Source organism: Arvicanthis niloticus, chromosome 10 (genome assembly GCF_011762505.2).
Source record: "Arvicanthis niloticus isolate mArvNil1 chromosome 10, mArvNil1.pat.X, whole genome shotgun sequence".
NCBI lineage: Eukaryota > Metazoa > Chordata > Mammalia > Rodentia > Muridae > Arvicanthis > Arvicanthis niloticus.
The window spans coordinates 23,729,845-23,747,830 of NC_047667.1; the positions used below are offsets into that span (position 1 = coordinate 23,729,845).

Genomic DNA, 17,986 nt, shown 5'->3' on the forward strand with positions numbered 1-17,986 from the left:
AGGCTTGGATAGCACGTGCGCCTTATAAGCATGTATGGCGTAGATAGCACGTGGACAGCACGAGAACTGCAATGCCTTGCAGGCGTGACTACCACGTGCACCTTGCAGCTGGGGGCAGTAAACAGCAACACAAAATATGTGGGATATCCGAGTGTGCTTCAGCTGTTGTAGGCTATTGAAAACCAAATCTTTCGTCAGGGTATATGGTTCCAGATGGCTGCAAAGTTGATCTAGCCGCTTTCTGCTAAAGTCGGCTCCCAACAACCTCTGACCCAATAATTTGCTCCTAGAACATCACTTTACAAATATTTGAATGACACATTGTTTGTGGTTATAATGGGTGGGTACAAGGAGATTATATTAGAAGGAAGATTCTGTTGACATTTTATTGTGAAAGTAACCACTGAGTTTAGTATGGTGACCCACACTTTTAATCCCAACATTTAGATCCCAAAGCAGGAGGACTGCCATAAGCATGAAGTAGGTCCAAGGAGCTGGAGAGATGGTTAGGAGCTCTTGCTACACAACCAGTAGGATCAGATGTTGGATTTCGTATCCATGTCTCTAACTCCAGCTTCACAGGCCCAGAGCAGGATTAAGGTGTGTTTGCTTCCTAGCTGAAGAAATGTGAGGGCCATGGCAGTTCAGGGAAGGAGCCTACCTTAGAGAAATAGAGAATTCTTAATGTTGTCTTCTGCTCATCACAAGCGTGGATGCCCAAATAGGTGCAGATTACCCTCTGAATGCACATAAACTCACAGAGATGGATGAAACTTTCACACACAAATTAAAAAGGCAAAGAATCAAAACTAAAGTGACTCCCAACCAGTTCTTAGGATTGGTATCAGCCTTCTGCTGTGACCTCGTCTTGTCTCTCAGGTGGCATGTGTGTTGCCTCATTTACTCACATTATTACTGACATAATATGGCTTGGTGAAGAAAGTTGCACCTTTTTCTTTTTTGTTTTTCTGAGACAGTTTTTTGTGTAGCCGTCTGGAACTTGCACTGTAGACCAGGCTGGCCTCACACTCAGAGCTCTACCTGCCTCTGTCTCCCGAGTGCTGGGATTAACGTTGTGCACTACCACTGCCCTGCTGAACTTCAGATTTTAAGTTAGAAAAAGACTACGCACTGAACTTCTATTTTGATAGCATAGCTTCTATTGTTTACCTTTGTTTTCTTTCAGGATCTCTTGAATCGTGTGGAAGATTTCCAACAGCAAAGCCAGAAACTGCTGTCTGAGGAAATGCCTAGTGCTGCTGACCTACAGGAGTTGCTGGATGTCAGCTTTGAATTTGATGTTGAACTCCCACAACTCACTGAGATGCGTATTCGCTTAGAGCAGGCCCGTTGGCTAGAAGAGGTTCAACAGGCTTGCTTGGACTCTAGTTCCCTTTCTTTGGATGATATGAGACGACTCATAGACTTGGGGGTGGGGCTGGCTCCGTATTCTGCTGTGGAGAAAGCTATGGCCCGCCTGCAAGAGCTGCTAACAGTGTCAGAGCACTGGGATGACAAAGCCAAGAGTCTCCTCCGAGCAAGGTAAACAAACAAACAAACAAACAAACAACGGAGTCTCTAGAGCTTTGGTTAAAGTGTAGGACACAGAGGCCATTGTTTGGCAAGAGCTTATAAACATTTGCTGTCCTTGTAGAATACTTGTGCAAAAAGCTGATCTGTCTGGCTTGCTTTGACACACAAGTAAAGAAATTTAGCCAGGGTTTGTGATATACACTTTTAATCCCAGCACTCAGAAGGCAGAGGCAGTTGGATCTCTGTGAGTTTGAGGCCAGCCTGCCCACAAAGTAAGTTCCAGGACAGCCCCACGCTACATAGTGAGATCCTGTTTCATGAGAGAAAAAAAATATTTTTTCTTATTTTCCTGCTTCTGAAATAAATGACTTAGATGGGAGTGACTGTTGTAAAGATGAGGTTGAATGAGATTCCCTGTAGTCTTCGCTGATAATTATCTTTGGAAGAAGAAAACTGTTACAAAGTAAATAACTAACAAATAAATAAATAAATACATACATACAAAATAAATAGAATCCAGAATCATGGAAGACAAGTGTTTGAGAATTGATGTGTTCATTCTGTGCAGTGATGTAATACAGAGTATTTTCAGTAGAAAAAATTATGTTTCCTTTTGCTTGGTCTGTCTAGATGCTGCATCTGTTTTAGACCTTAGATAGAGGTGTGATAGGCATCTGTGCCAGGGGTGAAGACGAAGTCATTTCCTAACCCGTCCTTCTCTGTGGCAGATCTTTATTGGATCAGTACACAACATAGGCATTAGAAAGTTAGGTTACACATGTTTTACATTCTTAAAATAGTGCTCATTGAGCTGAGAGGGTATGAAAATTTTCGCTATTGTGCTTTGAGTATGTTAATGTTTTAGAGAATTTAAATTTTATTAGTTTATCTGATTCTTAACATTTTTTCTAGCTTAACATAGAAGAAATCACCAGTTATTAGTATTAGTAAGTTACTTTTTGCATTAGAACTTTGTTATTTCAAAAAATTGGGAACATGTAGAACTAATTGTGTTTTTAGACTCTGGGGCTGAAGAGATGGCTCAGCTGTTTGAAGTGCCCCCTGCTCTGTTGCAGGACACAAGTTCACAGCTGCTTGAAACTAGCTCCAGGGCTTCCTGTGCCCTCTGCAAGGCATTGCTGCATGTACATGTAAACTAAAATGATGAAAACCTTACTTGCTTTCAATATCTTGCTTATTTAAAATGAGCTAATTTGATATATATTGATCAGTGCCATTAAAGGGTTTTTTTTGTTGTTTTTGTTTTTTGTGATGAATTTCTTTAGAAATGATTTTCCTAGTCTTTTGACATCTATAAGAAAGTTGCAGTTTGTGGCTGGAGAAATGGCTCAGTGGTTAGGAGCACTAACTGTTCCTCTAGAGGATCTCAGTTCAATTCCTTGCACCCATGTGGCAGCTCATTACTCTCAGTACCAGGGGATCATGGCACCAGTCGTGCATGTAGTGCACACACATGTGCATGCAAACAAAATACTCATACACAAAGTAAAATAAACCTTCAAAAAAAGAGAGAAGAAAAATTCAGTTCTGAAATGTCTTTATGTCTTGCTTTCACAGACCACGGCATTCTTTGAGTAGCCTTGCTACCGCAGTAAAAGAGATGGAGGAGATTCCTGCCTACCTGCCCAATGGCACAGTCCTGAAGGACTCTGTGCAGAGAGCCAGAGACTGGGTTCAGGATGTGGATGCATTGCAGGTAGGTTGAGAAGGAAAAAGAATGTCCTGAGTCTGTATGTTCAGTTAGATGTGGCTTCCTCTTACCTGGACAGGCCTGGGTAGGGCCTTAACAGTCTGACCACAGGGAGGAGCAGAGGGATAGGCATGCTAAGGCAGGAGCAGGCTATAATCCTCCCAACCTTGGGTCTGTGACCCTTGATGCTAAAGATGTAACAGCTCTCAGACATGTATGGCTGTGGCCTGCACACTTTTTTCCTTTGGCTTCTCAGAGCTGTTGTTCCTTATCTTTGTGTTGTCTTTGGTTGTGATGTTTGTTTTGTGTGTGTGTACATGAGCACCAGAGGACAGTGTGGCTGTTTGTCCTGAGTGTGCTCACTTGTCATTTAGTTCATAAATGTATTAAAGCCGTTTTTAGATTGCTTTTTCTTGTATATGACTGTTGTGTCTGTATGTGTGTCTGTGGCTGGATACATATATGGATGCCTGGTTCCTGAGGAGTTCAGAAGACGGTGTTGGATCTCCTGGAACTACAGTTACATGTGGGTGCTGGGAATCCAGCCTGGGACCTCTGAGCCATCTTCCCAGCACAGTTCTATAAATCTTTCTTTGACAGTTTCCCCAACTTCTCCTACTCCTTAGACACCTCCAGTGGGTCTCCTCTGCTCTTCATGGTCCCCCCTTTTATTACCCATGGACCTATCCCTGACATACTGAATCAGAATGATGAGAACTAGAACATTGTATCTAAGTAAATGGTTAGCACATGATTTTCTATGTGCTTTTTTTTTTTTTTTTTGGTTTTTTGGTTTTTTGAGACAGGGTTTCTCTGTGTAGCCTTGGCTGTCCTGGAACTCACTCTGTAGACCAGGCTGGCCTCGAACTCAGAAATCCGCCTGCCTCTGCCTCCCAAGTGCTGGGACTAAAGGCGTGCGCCACCACCGCCCCACCCTATGTGCTGATGTTTTAAGAAACATTGGACTTTCTAGCTTATATTTTAATTTCCGGAGTAATTTGTACTGAATTGTTTTAGTAAGTCACCATAGACAAATAAATGAATTGGGATCAAATGAAAGTCAAACTCACTCTTGAGTTAGTACAGATATTTCTGTTGAGGGAAATTTCTTTCATACTGTTCATCAGAATCAATGGGACAGACTTTATAGGTATAAAAAAGTTTATAGATGGATATAAATAAACAGACAAAAGAGATAATTGTGTCACATTTTTTTATTCTTAGGAGCCTAGCATTAAGTGTTGAGTGAAAAATAAGTGTTGCTCATCGCTCCCTCACCCACCCTTGCTGAACTTAACATGTTGAAGTCACGGAGTCACTGACTGTGAGCTAGGCTGAAGTGTACTTTTGCTATTTTACGTAGACAGTATTCCTTTCTTAATTTATTAGGCAGGAGGACGTGTGCCAGTGTTAGAAACACTCATTGAACTTGTTGCAAGAGGACGATCTATCCCAGTTCATCTGAATTCTTTACCAAGATTGGAAATGCTAGTAGCTGAGGTTCATGCTTGGAAAGAATGTGCTGCTAAAACATTCTTGCCTGAGAATTCTCCATATTCTCTGTTAGAGGTAAGTTTGCAATGAGCTTATGTGCAAGAACTTTGATCTCTAGTTTGAATACAGTTTATAGCATGCAAAAGTGACTCCTTGGATCTATCATAAGTCATTTTAAACAACTTTTAAATGTTTTCTGGCTTCATTTAGGATTTAATTGAGAACATTTTTTTTTTCATTAGGTTTTGTGTATGTGTGTAAGATAAGAGTCTCTCTGTTCTCAGGTAGTTTGAATTATGGCAGTCTTCTGCTCTGCCTCTAAGTTTGGGGCTTACAGGTGTGTGCACCTCCACACCTGGCTGTGTAAAGGTTTCTATTTATGCTCAAATTAGACTCTAAACCTGGCTATGCTTCACTACCTTTGTTTTATTTTATGTTTATGGATGATTTGCCTGCATGTATATGTGGGCACCATTTGGGTGTAGTGCCTGTGGAAGGCAGCAGCAGCAGCAGCAGCAGTCTGTCCCTTATTAGACACCTGTGAACCATATGGGTCCTGGAAATTGGACTCCAGTCCTCTGGAAGAACTCTTAAGCACTGAGCCATCAGTGCTTGCATTTTTAGTAAACCTGAGATATGACCTCAACACCACGTTTTCATAAAAAGCTTAAGAGTATTTTTACATTTTCTGTAAGCTGGTGCCTGTGCATTATCATTGGAATCATTTTCACCTGATTCATTAAATCTGGAATAAAAGGCTATGGTTTTGGAGCCTGCTTCTTTCCCTCCTGTCCCTTTTTTTTCTTTTTTTTAATCATTTTGTGTGTGTGTGTGTGTGTGTGTGTGTGTGTGTGTGTGTGTGTGTGTTACGACTGCATGCCTATGAGTAGAGTTTTTAGAGGCAGCATGCTTCAGAGAAAATAGCTGGCTGTAAGAAACATACATGCTTGTGTTGCACTGCTCAGGCCTTTAACTTGTCTAATCTGAAATTTGTTTCACCATTGTCTGTGTTCTCTCTTATATAAGGTTCTTTGTCCTCGGTGTGACATTGGCCTTTTGGGGCTGAAAAGGAAACAGAGAAAGTTGAAGGAGCCCTTGCCAAGTGGGAAGAAGAGAAGCACCAAGTTAGAGAGCCTGTGTGATCTGGAGAGGGCTCTGACTGAGAGCAAAGAGACTTCGTCAGCTGTGCGTACCAGGATTTCTTATTTTGGGGGAGGGCAGTTTCTTACCCATTCAGGACTATGTAGGAATAGTCTTGTCGTTAGTAGAATAACTTGAAAACTCAAGTGCTTGAGTTTGCCAAAAGAATTTTAGAAAATTGTGAAGTTTCGGGGTGGAGGAAAAAAAAAGAAAATTGTGAAGGTTAAAGATAGCTGTTAAAGTTGGTGAGGTCTGATTCAGTGGTAAAGCCCTTGCCTGGCATTAATGATTGCCTGAATTCTGCAAAATCATAAGACACAAAACATTCCCACAGGTGCATAAAATTTGAAGTAGCCCTGGTTGTCTTGGAACTCTGTAGACCATGATGTCCTTGAACTTGCCTCTTCCTCCTAAGTGCTGAGATTAAAAGTGTGAGTCACCATGCCTAGCTCAAATTGAGTCTTGAATATTGAGAGTGCCTATGGATTATCTAGAAATACTAAGGAGGTCAAGGCTGCCAGAAAAGTGGAACTGCAAAGTTAACTTCTTAACTTGCCACAGGAAACACATCAAAAACATACTGGAGCCAGGTTAGGTTGTGCTCAGGAAGCAGTTGCAGATGGATCTGCGTTCCAGGCCAGTCAGAGCTACAGGGAGAGACGCTATCAGAAACAGTTAAGAAATAAGGTTATACTGAATAATTGAGTCTTGCCCACCCTTTGTAAGCATTGTTCAAGACAGTCCCCAAGAAGGGCTGGCACTTAATGAACACGGGTGTTGGTGAGAGGGCTCAGCTGTGTGACGGATAGGCTGCTGAGCTAGACCAGTGGGTGAACCCTTGCCAAAATGTGGAGCGTAACTAAGAAGATAGTTATGTGTCATAGAACAATGGGACACGTTCTGGGGAGTGTGTTGTTGGTGAGCTTAGTCAGTGTGTCATACCAACTCAAACTAGTCTGTGTCAGAGTAGTCTACAGTGGCAGTAGACAAAATACAGCAACTTGACTGTGGATCTAGACTGAATGGACTCTCTTTGGACCACAAAGTGTTTTCTCTAGTAGCTGTCTGACATTGACATGAAAATGCCTTGGTTGGCATATACATTTTGACACCTAGAGCCTGTTCTTTATTCAAGACAGTCGACAGTCAAATCTTTGGAAAGTTCCCCCCCCCCCCCTTACAGTATGTATGTCTGTATGTGGCTGCTACTTGAGTACCATTCAGGTGGTTCATTTTATGAAGATTTCATTGAAAGTGGTAGTTCTCTCCTTGAAATACACGAATGCCTATGCCAACTTTGCATGCATTATTTTTCACAGATTCTAGTGTCTGCTTCTGGCTTTGTGTCCATAGTCTATGGGTATGCTATGGTCCTCATTTGATTTCCATTGCTGAGCTGTGGGAGGGGCCTTATTAACACATAACATATACATGCATACATATGTACATATCCATTTATATGAACATTACATTCAACAAAAATACATGTTATTTTTAATATGTCATAAGTTTGTTACTGATGCTCCTCCAAAAAAATAAAACTCCTTTGTGTATCTACTGAAAATTTGAAAAGAGGTAATGGAGAATTTATTCTATCCTTATAACTCAGGCATCTCATCTGATGAATCATAATTGATCTGGCTTGGTTCTTGTGTTTCACCAGTGTATCTGTTCTCTCCTGGTCCTTTTCCTTGAGATACCTGGCCAGTTAATTTGGACAGATCCCTAGTATCTAGTAAGCACTTAGCCTGACCTTGTAAATGTTCTGTTTATGGATACCTTGTAAGTGGTGTTTAGAGGGAATGTGTTCAAAGTATCAGAGAGTCTTAAGACTGTGAAGTTGACCCTGCTTAGGTATTTTCAAGCCCTTTCATGAGGTTAAGAGGCATGTGCTGCCATGTCCAATTTATGGAGTGCTAGGGTTGGACTCCAGTGGTTCGTGCATGCTAGGGAAGAACTCTTGAACCATAGCCCCAGCCAGCTCTACGTGTTTGTTTGTTTGTTGGTCAGATACTAATTTCATAGCCTATTATTGCTGTGTTCATTGCATCTAGGTGCCTTAGCAGTGAACAGCAGTGCTATGTAGAGTGTCCACTCTGTAGTGGCTGCTTGTGCAACCTTGTCCCACCTCCAGCCCCATTGTAGTTCAGGCTGGATCTCTGGCTGCACTCAGTCCCCTTGAGTGCCACACTTGCAATCTTGAGCTAGCATGCCTGGCTCAAGACTTTTTGTCTCCCGTGCCTTTCTAGAAGACCACAGAATCTAAGGGAATGAATACAGGTGGAGAAGAGCAGAAGTGAGCAGACAAAGTCTTTTCAGAGAAGTAAATATTCTAGGCAATAAATCTACAGGTAGTACAATGCGTTAAGTAGTTGCTAAGTAAATAGTGTTGTGTCTCATATCTCCGTTGAGTCTCATCATAGACCTTGTTGGGTTGCACCCGGCCGTCCTGTTCATTTTGTGCATGTAGAATGTGGCAGAGCTTGCACACAGAATTTGAATGAAGATAATCTACTCTGGAGTCCATCTAATTAGCCTTTAGGATCTTGAGTTGTGGAGGAGGGATAGTTCTCTGTGACAGTGTCTTTGATGGCTAACTCCCTTTCAGATGGCAACTCTTGGGGAAGCTCGCCTACGAGAGATGGAAGCTTTGCAGTCACTCAGATTTGCCAATGAAGAGAAATTGCTGTCACCTGTCCAAGATGGAGAGCTGAAAGTCTGCTTGTGTCGGAAGACTCCAGCCACTCCTATGATCCAGTGTGAGCTCTGCAGGGACGCTTTCCATACTAGCTGTGTGGCAGTGCCCAGCATTTCACAAAGCTCCCGAGTCTGGCTTTGTCCTCACTGTCGGAGGTCAGAGAAGCCTCCATTAGAGAAAATTCTGCCTCTCCTGGCCTCCCTACAGCGTATAAGAGTTCGTCTTCCTGAAGGAGATGCACTCCGATACATGATTGAAAGAACCGTGAACTGGCAACATAGAGCCCAGCAACTGCTTTCTTCAGGGAATCTAAAACTTGTGCAAGACCAAGTGGGCTCTGGACTGTTGTTTAGCAGATGGCCAGCCTCAACAGGACAGGCATCAGCGACAGACAAGGTGAGCCTGTGTTTTTTTTTTTTGGGGGGGGGGGGGAAGACTGTGGTCTGCATAGCTCTGTGGTTCTGTTCCTGATACCATCCCCTACTGGCACCTACTGGCAGTGGCTTAACCTTTTACCGTATGTGGGTTCTGAGCAAATCTGATCTTACGCAGCAAGCCATCTTGCTGGCCTTGCTTTTTGTTTTTCGATGAAAGGTCTCAGCTAGCCCAGAGTGGTTTTTTTTAAGTTACCGTATGTGAGGATGATCTTGAACTGCTGTCCTGCCTCTTCTGAGTGCCAGGGCTATGGGCATGTGGGACTGTTTGGTTCTGGGGACTGAAAGTAGGACTTCATGTGTGCTGGTCAGACACTGGAGGAACTGAATTGCACCCCACTGTCAGGAGTCTTTCTTAGACATGCTGTTTCTGTTGTGTACATGTGTGCCTCTTCTATAGATAAATCATTCTTCTACTTCATTTTTGTTAGTCTATATGCATGGTTTATGCATATACTTTTTATGCATATACATTTTTGCTTGATTGAATTTTTCCCTTTAATGGTGGAAAGGGAAGCCACCACTTGCTTGTCCTTTAAGGAAGAATCGTGTTTGAAGGGTTAGGATGCATTTGCACATTTGTATGTGTAGGCCTCTGTGGAGCTGTCTGCCTTGTTGTTGGTTTTTTTTTTTTTTTTTTTTTTTTTTTTTTTTTTTTTTTTTTTTTTTTTTTTTGGTTTTTCGAGACAGGGTTTCTCTGTGTAGCCCTGGCTGTCCTGGAACTCACTCTGTAGACTAGGCTGGCCTCGAACTCAGAAATCCACCTGCCTCTGCCTCCCAAGTGCTGGGATTAAAGGCGTGCGCTACCACCGCCCGGCGTCTGCCTTGTTTTTAAGACAGGGTTTCTTCACTAGAATCCCAGGCTGGCCAGTGAGTTCCAGGGACCTTCTTGCCCCTACTCCCTGGTGCTGGGATTGATTAAGAACATATGCTGCCATACCTAGCTCATTGTTTTTGTCTGCTTGCTTGCTTCAGTGTAGGTGCTGGAAATCAAACTGAGCTGTTTCATGCTTGTGTATGAGGAACACCTTACAAATTGAACTGTCTCTGAACTGTCTCCCCTGTTTACCGTCTTATTATGGAGCGGTAGATCCTTCTACCAGCCACCCTACAGATGGTCAGGCCCCGTATCTCCTGCATGTGGCTGCAGGAAGAGTGTGATAGTGAGGGAGAGTGCAGTTATAGAGTGGCAGAGTCAAGCTTTACATTTAATCCCCTCCTTTTTCTTCAGACTTGTTATTTATGTGTGTGTATGTTTGCCACATGTGTGCCTGGTGCTGACAGAGGTCAGAAGAGGACACTGGATCCCCTGGAACTGGAGTTACACTATGTGGGTACTGGAAATTGAACCCAGAACCTCTGCTGGGACAAGTGCTCTTAACTCTGAGCCAACCCTGCAGCCCCTTTATTTTATTATTATTATTTTTTTTAACAGTTCATTTCATGCTGTGAAATTGACTGGTAATTGAACTCAGGTCATTAAGCTTAATGGCAAACACCTTTACCTACTGAGCCATTTTGATGGCCCCCTATCCCAATATATTTCTGTAACAGATATTTACGAACTGGGTATATGGCTATTTACCTGCGTCCTTAGCTATTCTGAAAGGTGATCACTTGAACACGGGAGTTTAGACCAGGCTGGACCTGCATCTCTAAACAGCTTGAGGATAGATGTGTCCTCATATGTTTGCCTGAGGTCTCACCCCCAGCATGACAAAGGTGGAGGAGGAAAGGTTCATGATTCCTATGCTCAGCTGATCACGGCTGCAGGAGTTAGGTGAGCCACAGGGCACAGGTGTAAGGACTGTAAATGGCCTGTCCTACTTGAGCTTTTCCTCCTTAGGCTTCTCAATAGCACCTGATTAAGTATCTGCTGCTGCTTGGTCAGCCAGCAGCAGAGTCCCTTGCACTTCTTGACCAAGAGTGTGCTGAGAGTTTAATTTGATGATAAAGGGAAGGGACAAAGTTGTGGCTGGTTTTTGAGACAGGGTTTCATAGAGCCATGGATGTCCTCAACCTCCTGATCCTCCTGCCGTTACCTCCAAGTGCTGGGATTATAGGTGTAAGCCACCACCTAGCTCATGACTGTTGCATGTTGTCTGAGTTATACAAGATTGAAAGGTTGATCTGTTCCTTTGTTTCTCTGAGGTCAGTCTAACTTGGGAAGTTGAATGGCTTTGTTTCCATGAGGGTGGGTTTGGCCAGGTTTTAGATGCCAGAGGAGACTTACTGGGGGAAAAAAAAAGCCAAAGCCTCGAATTAAGGTGTTTCTCTTCCATCAGGTGTCCCAACCTCCTGGCCCAACATCATTTTCATTGCCCGATGACTGGGACAACAGAACCTCATATTTACACTCTCCCTTCTCTACTGGACAGAGTTGTATCCCCCTCCATGGTTTGTATTTTATTTTAAACTGTTCCTAGCTAGTAACAGGCCATCTGGCCTAGGTCTTTGTAAGAGATGATCTGGTATCCTAAAGTTCTCCTGACAGGTGTGGTGATGCATGTGTGGTCCGTGAGCATTCAGGAGGCGGGGACAGGGTGGTTACAGTTCAAGGCCTCTGGACTACAAAGCAAGGAGGACCTGCTGCTGTACATTTTCTAATAATGATGGTCATGTTTGAAGATCTATAAATGCAAAGGGTACCAGAATGCATCAGCTATTCTGATATATTTTGATTACACTTAAGGATAAGAGTTAATCCTGTGCCATCTAGCACTAAGCAACATGTGTTTAGGGCAGATGCTACGTCATGGACGACCTTGCTGTTTGCAACTTCTGGAGGATACTGAAAATATCTACCTCCTTCCCCTTTCCCTCCTGAGTGGCCTCAAAATTCAATCTTTAGTCAAAATTATCTCCTTTTTAAACATTTGTTTTTTTATTTTTATTTTATGTTTATGGGGTGCCTGCCTGTATGTCTTTACCATGTGTATGTGGTACCTACAAAGACTGTCAGATCTCCTGGGACTGGAATTATAGACAGTTGTGAGCCACCATGTGAGTGCTAGGAATTGAACCCAGGTCCTTTGGAAGAGCAGTCAGTGCTTTTCATTTCTGAGCCATCTCTCCAGCCTTGGAAAATGATCTTGAAATTCTGGTCCAGGCACTTCTTGCCAAGTGCTGAGATTACAGGAGTGTGCGATTATACCTGGCTTTCTCCTCTTCATGCCATGTGTATGCGTGTGGGATGAGGGTTTTGTTAGCTAATGTTGGCCACAAACTCTATGTAGCTGAGGATAAACTCCTGATCTTCCTAATTCTAATTCTGAAGTGCTGGGATTCATAATCCTCATTTCTTAGAATTCTGCCTAAAAGTTTCAGCTGGAATCTCTATCCTCAGGATGTTCAGTCATGTGATCTGAGCTCCTTGCTCTCCTCCATGCTCTAGGTGTCAGTTCTAATGGAGTGGGCATTTCCCCTGTGCCCAGAAGTGTTAGCGAATCTACATTAGCCTCTCTGTGTTATACTGTGGTTTAGGTACGTTAAGTAAACCTACCAAACTGACTGCAGTTAGAGGAGGTATGGTGGAAGGTGGTGTGGAGATGGTCTTCGATACCTGACAGGCTCACCAGGGCTTGTATTAAATGTCTCCATTCCCATTCTGATTGGATGTGCTTGTTAACAGGTTTGAGTCCAGAAGTTAATGAATTGCTGATGGAGGCACAGTTGCTCCAGGTATCCCTTCCTGAAATTCAGGAGCTTTATCAGACTTTACTTACGAAGCCAAGCTCTGCTCAGCAAGCTGACCGAAGCTCACCAGTTAGAGCCAGCAGTGAGAAGGTGAGTGAGCCAAAGATCTGCAGCTTGTGCTTGGTGGTGTCATTCTGACTAATGATTTACAAAAAAGATGGCTGTGTCTTTGAGCCAAGAGCTGTACCTCGCAGCTCTGTCCTACAGGAGGACAGACACTGGACACCAGCAGTTTGGGTGTCACAGCTTAGATTTGAGTCCTGAATCTTTGCATCTAAATTTTTCTTTTTGCCTTTTAAGGGAACTTCTCTTATCTCTCCCATATGACAGTATTGAGAAGTAGATTATTTTCCTCTAGAGAAGCATTGCTATAAAGATGAAAAGGTGATTGTAGTTGAAAGGGCCTTTTGTGAGGAAATGTTTTCAAGATACTAGCTAACAGATGCTTTTCTTTATCCCTCTCAGCCAGTAGGCAGAGGTAACCAGTACTGCAGGGGTAGTGGCTGAGGATCCTAGATCCTGACAAAGACCGGAATGTCTCCCTGCCCCTTTCATGTGTATTTTTGTGTGGTATGCTTACATGTGCATATTTTCACATGTGTATGTACAGGTGTGCATGTGTGTACATACACACACACACACACACACACGCTTGTGATGCCATTCCTGAAGTTGATGCATAGAATTGTGGACTGCACTCCACCTGATTCACTGAGATTGGATCTCTCAATTGGACTCACAGATAGCAGAAAGGCTGTTCTTGCTAGCCAGCTTTTTCCAGGGATGCCTTGCAAGGCTGAAACCTCAGACAAGCCACCGCAGCCACTGAGTATTGACATGAATTTGGGGTCCTCTTGCTTTTATGGCAGACACATTAACTGCTGAGCCATTTCCCCAGGTCCTGGATGTCTCAGCACTGTTAAAGACTTTCTGCTCCCTTCCAGCTCTGTAAGGAGCCATCACACACAATTCCCCTGAGAACATAATCAGGATAAAAAACATACTAGGGAAGACTGAAGCCACAGGGAAAAGATCCTTATGAAAGGTACCCTGAAAATGACCACAGCCAGCTTAATCTGTAGCCTTCACAAATGCTTAATGTAGCCAGTAACTCACCTAAGGATTTATTTGGTGAAAAGAGCGGTCTGTGCATGTCTTTTCTCTCCTGGTGCTATCAGGCTGCCTTGAAGGTTAATGATATCGTTAATACTCTTCCCAGTATATCCCCAGTTTACCAACAGTGACAAGCAAAGGGAGTTAAATTGGTTGTTGTGAAGACTAAGGCTGTGGATGGAGATGGTGGTGGCAGTTAGGATACAGTGTATTCCATGAATCATTTGGGTTTTCATTTGTATATTTTTCTGTAGTTGCATTAGTTTTAATAATGGGCAAACTGAAAGCTAAAATTGAATTTGCCATCCCCCACCCAGAATGATTGCCTTCGAGGGAAACGAGATGCAATCAACAGTCTTGATAGAAAACTGAAAAGACGCCCAGAACGAGAAGGCCTTCCTAGCGAACGGTGGGATCGAGTTAAAAAACTGCGGACCCCCCAAAAGAAGAAAATCAAACTGAGTCACCCCAAGGACATGAACAATTTCAAGTTAGAAAGAGAGCGTAGCTATGACTTAGTCCGTAATGCTGAAACGCATTCCCTGCCCTCAGACACATCCTACTCTGAACAGGAGGACTCTGAGGACGAAGATGCCATCTGTCCAGCTGCGAGCTGCCTGCAGCCAGAAGGAGATGAGGTCAGTGAGGTTTGGGCCATAGAGGAAGTGCTTTCCCTTAACTCAGAAACCCTGTAAGCTAGACCTCATCTCCTTGGGTCTTTCTCTTCTGCTTGTCTGCTTTGAGCTGATCTGAGTGGATTGCTCAGTTCTCCCCTCCTGATAATCTCTGCTTTTAACATCGTCCTGGGTCTCCTCCTTTTCTTGAAGAAACTCTCGTTCCTCCCTTTTTTCCTTCTCTTGCTCCTCCAGCTTTCACCGTCCCGGCGCTCAGAAGGTGGGGGGGATGCTGATGGAGTACCCTTGTGCTTACTGTCACAGGGCAGCACTGTCTGCCCCAAAGCAGGCACAACCTGAAGAGTGACTCTGCCTCCCTCCCTCGGTGGCTTTGGCGGTGGAACAGCTACACTCCTGGGGTTAGCTGTTGTGCCAGAGGCCCCATTGCTGGGACAGTGGCAATGGCCTGAATATCTTGAGGCTGGCCTGCCCAATTTTGAATGGCATTTTTTCCTCTGAACACCCCATCTCCCTGCTCTTTGTAACCAGGTGGACTGGGTCCAGTGTGATGGCAGCTGCAATCAGTGGTTTCACCAGGTCTGTGTTGGTGTCTCTCCAGAGATGGCAGAGAAAGAAGACTACATCTGTGTGCGCTGTACTGGAAAGGACGCACCAAGCCGAAAGTAAAAACAAAACACACACTCACTTCATGTAATTCAGGACTCCAATAAAGAAGATTTCCTCAATCTCAGCAAAGCTACAGGACTGGGATCGAGCCAGCCTGTACACGGTGCTATTTCTATTCCTTATGGGATCATTTTTCCAGAACTCTTTGAAAAAAAGAAAAAACAACTAAAAAATTTTTTGACACTTTTTTGTAATTCTTTCCTTAAAAGCTGTTTGTGGTTGTTGAAGTTCAAATGCTGACTGTTTTTTGCAGGGGTCTCTACTGGTTTCGAAGGGATTGGAGTTTGCACCTTTTTGTGTACAGCTAACATTGTACTTGTGCCTGGGTAAACCGGCCTCAGAGTCCAACTCAGTTCAGGGCCAGAGGGGCACCAGGATTCCAGTCACCCTCACTGAGCGAGCCTCTCCTTCCCTGTCACCACATTGGGGGGTTTTAAGTTTTCACTTTGGGGTTTTTGTTCCTTTCTTTCTCTCTTTTTCCTTTCTGGTAGGCTAGGTTTATTTATCTGAGCAATAACTTCTATGTTGGTTTCAGTGGCTGGAATTAAAACAAAACAAACTTCTAAACAGTGTGTTGGTGCTTTAGCATTTGGTTAATGTACAGAAAGCAAATGTCTAGTTTCTGGTGTCACTGAACTAGTGACGTAGAAAGAGACTGCGCTGTAAGTAACGCCACGGCTGTATTTTGGCTTTCTCCCTCCTCGGTTCTTCCCCACCCCCACTCCCTTTTTTTGGGTAGAATGTATCAAATGTTGCAGTTTATATTGTGGAATAATAAATCCTTGGTCCTATTATAACAGTAGACTACAGCTTCTTCTGCCCTTCCACCTTGTGGGCCCTGCAGAACCAGAAGGGCTTGCTTGCTTTTTGTTTGTTCCAGGCAGGCTGTAGCAGAAGTGTGTTTGCTCAAGGAGACTGATTCTTTAGGTGGGTCTGTGACTTTCATGCCCCACTCATAAAGAATCCCTGTCTTCAAAGACCAGAGCCAGTCTTTCAAGCCCTATTCTTTTTCAGTAAGCTCTCAGAATGTTGGATTGATCCCCAAATCACTCCAGACTATAAGACAGCTCTCCTCTGGAATGTTTTTATTGTATCTGAATTGACAGGGAAGTTTGGTTGAGAGTTAAGCTGCTATGGTCCATCATCTTAGAAGGCTGGTTCTATTGTATCAGTTGAGGGGAACCTTGGGCCTGCCTGGGATTTCTCCCCCATCTATGTAATTTCATTGGTCTTCCTGGTGGTGGACAGCCCATACCTGTTTCACCCTGTTCTGCAGAGAGGGAGACTTCCTGGTGAGCAGAACGACAGGCTCTTGCTCACTTTTCCTAAATTGTTGCAAACACTTGTTTCCCTCACTGTTTATAGCGTAAGCCTGATGGTGAGCAGGGTTAGCAGACCTTTAATAAAACATCAAAAAGCAGTTTGTGAAGTAGCAAAAATTTAAATGTACTGTCCCCTATGCAATCCAGATAATTAAATCTGTTTAAGAATAACTCCTAGTGTTCTGCAGTGTTCTGCAGATGCTGTGATGTCTCTTCTTGTCTGGGGATGAAAGAAAGCTTTTAAGGGCATAACTGAGCTTGGGGTGCACCTTAGTGGTAGAGCACTTGCCTGGCACAAGCATGGCTCCAGTTCCCATGCCTAGCACAAGCAAGGAAGTAAATATGTGTTAAAGAAGATGGGCTGCTGCTGAAACAGTCTGAGAACTTTCACCCTCTGCGCTCTGTGTAGGCCTGGCTGTCCTGGAACTCACTCTGAAGACCAGGCTAGCCTCTCACTTAGAGATCCACTTGCCTCTGCCTCCTAAGCGCTGGGATTAAAGCCAGGCATCACCACTACCACCACCCAGCTCCCTCCTAGTTGTTTTGCTCTTTCATTTGAGTTGAGTTTCATGGAGTCCAGGCTAGCTCTGCAGCTAAGAGTGACCTTGAACTTCTGAATTCGTTCTGAATTGTTCTGACTACATTTTGAATTCTGTGGCTAAAGTGTGCACACTACTGTGCCCAAATTATGTGGTGCCAGGGATCAAATATGAGGGCCTTCTGCATGCCAGGCAAGCACTCTACCATGTGGGCTGTATATGTGCCCTTCACCAGCTTTTCATGTGTACCTTGTGGTGTTGTGTATATCTGATCTTAGAAGTCTTGCTGATATGATAGGAGATATGAACCGTCCCCTTCCCAAGTCGGAATCATGGTTTGTTTTGTTTGTTTATGTGTGTTGATAACAAATCTGAAAATCAAATGAGACCTGGGATTGCTTCAGTCCTGCAAGTGCTTTCATGTATCCTACCTTGTGCAGTATCAAACACTGCAGATACCGAAGACATTCAGCTTTCAACTGAGGCCACCTGTGTGCCTGATACAAACTGAGGTTTTATAAAAACAAAATATTTTATGTGTTAACTCTAAAGCTTGCTGATACCTTAGAGCAGTGCTTCTTAGTGTGTTGGTCACAACCCCTTTGGCAAACCACTGTCTCCAAAAATACAGTAGCAGAAGTGGCAATGGAATATTAACTTTATGGTCAGGAGTCACGACAACATGAGGAACTGTATTAAAGGCCACGGCGTTAGGGTGAGAAACGCTGCCCTGGAGGAATGTTGGATAAATGGAGAAGGAAGATAAACTGGCCACTGAGTTTCTCCCTTGAGAGGCTCTGCAAGAGAGAGGACTGGGGTTAGCTCCCCAGTCAGGAGGAGGATGATGGTTGGTGGGCAGACAGCGAGACTAGAGAGGTCTACTAGCTAGATGGGAGAGAGTGAAGTTCTAGTTTTAGTGGTGGGCAAGACTACAAACCTTCATTCTGTCACTGAGCATGGAATCCGGAAGGGGATTTTGCCTCTGTTTCAGGGTCCACCTGAATT

At 43.7% G+C, this 17,986-nt stretch overlaps 1 protein-coding gene across 2 annotated transcripts in view; it reads left to right on the plus strand.

Moving 5' to 3' along the window:
- Kdm5b (lysine demethylase 5B) overlaps positions 1–16,613 on the plus strand; it is a 73,317-nt gene extending 56,704 nt beyond the window's left edge. For both annotated transcript variants that reach the window (XM_034512744.2, XM_076941235.1), the window contains exons 19-27: positions 1,187–1,542; positions 3,112–3,250; positions 4,634–4,813; positions 5,765–5,923; positions 8,487–8,972; positions 11,296–11,407; positions 12,642–12,796; positions 14,137–14,457; positions 14,983–16,613. In XM_034512744.2, the coding sequence (XP_034368635.1) occupies positions 1,187–1,542; positions 3,112–3,250; positions 4,634–4,813; positions 5,765–5,923; positions 8,487–8,972; positions 11,296–11,407; positions 12,642–12,796; positions 14,137–14,457; positions 14,983–15,120 (2,046 nt within the window). In that variant the 3' untranslated portion in view covers positions 15,121–16,613. The remainder of the gene's footprint in view (positions 1–1,186; positions 1,543–3,111; positions 3,251–4,633; positions 4,814–5,764; positions 5,924–8,486; positions 8,973–11,295; positions 11,408–12,641; positions 12,797–14,136; positions 14,458–14,982) is intronic.
- The last annotated feature ends 1,373 nt before the right edge of the window (positions 16,614–17,986 follow it).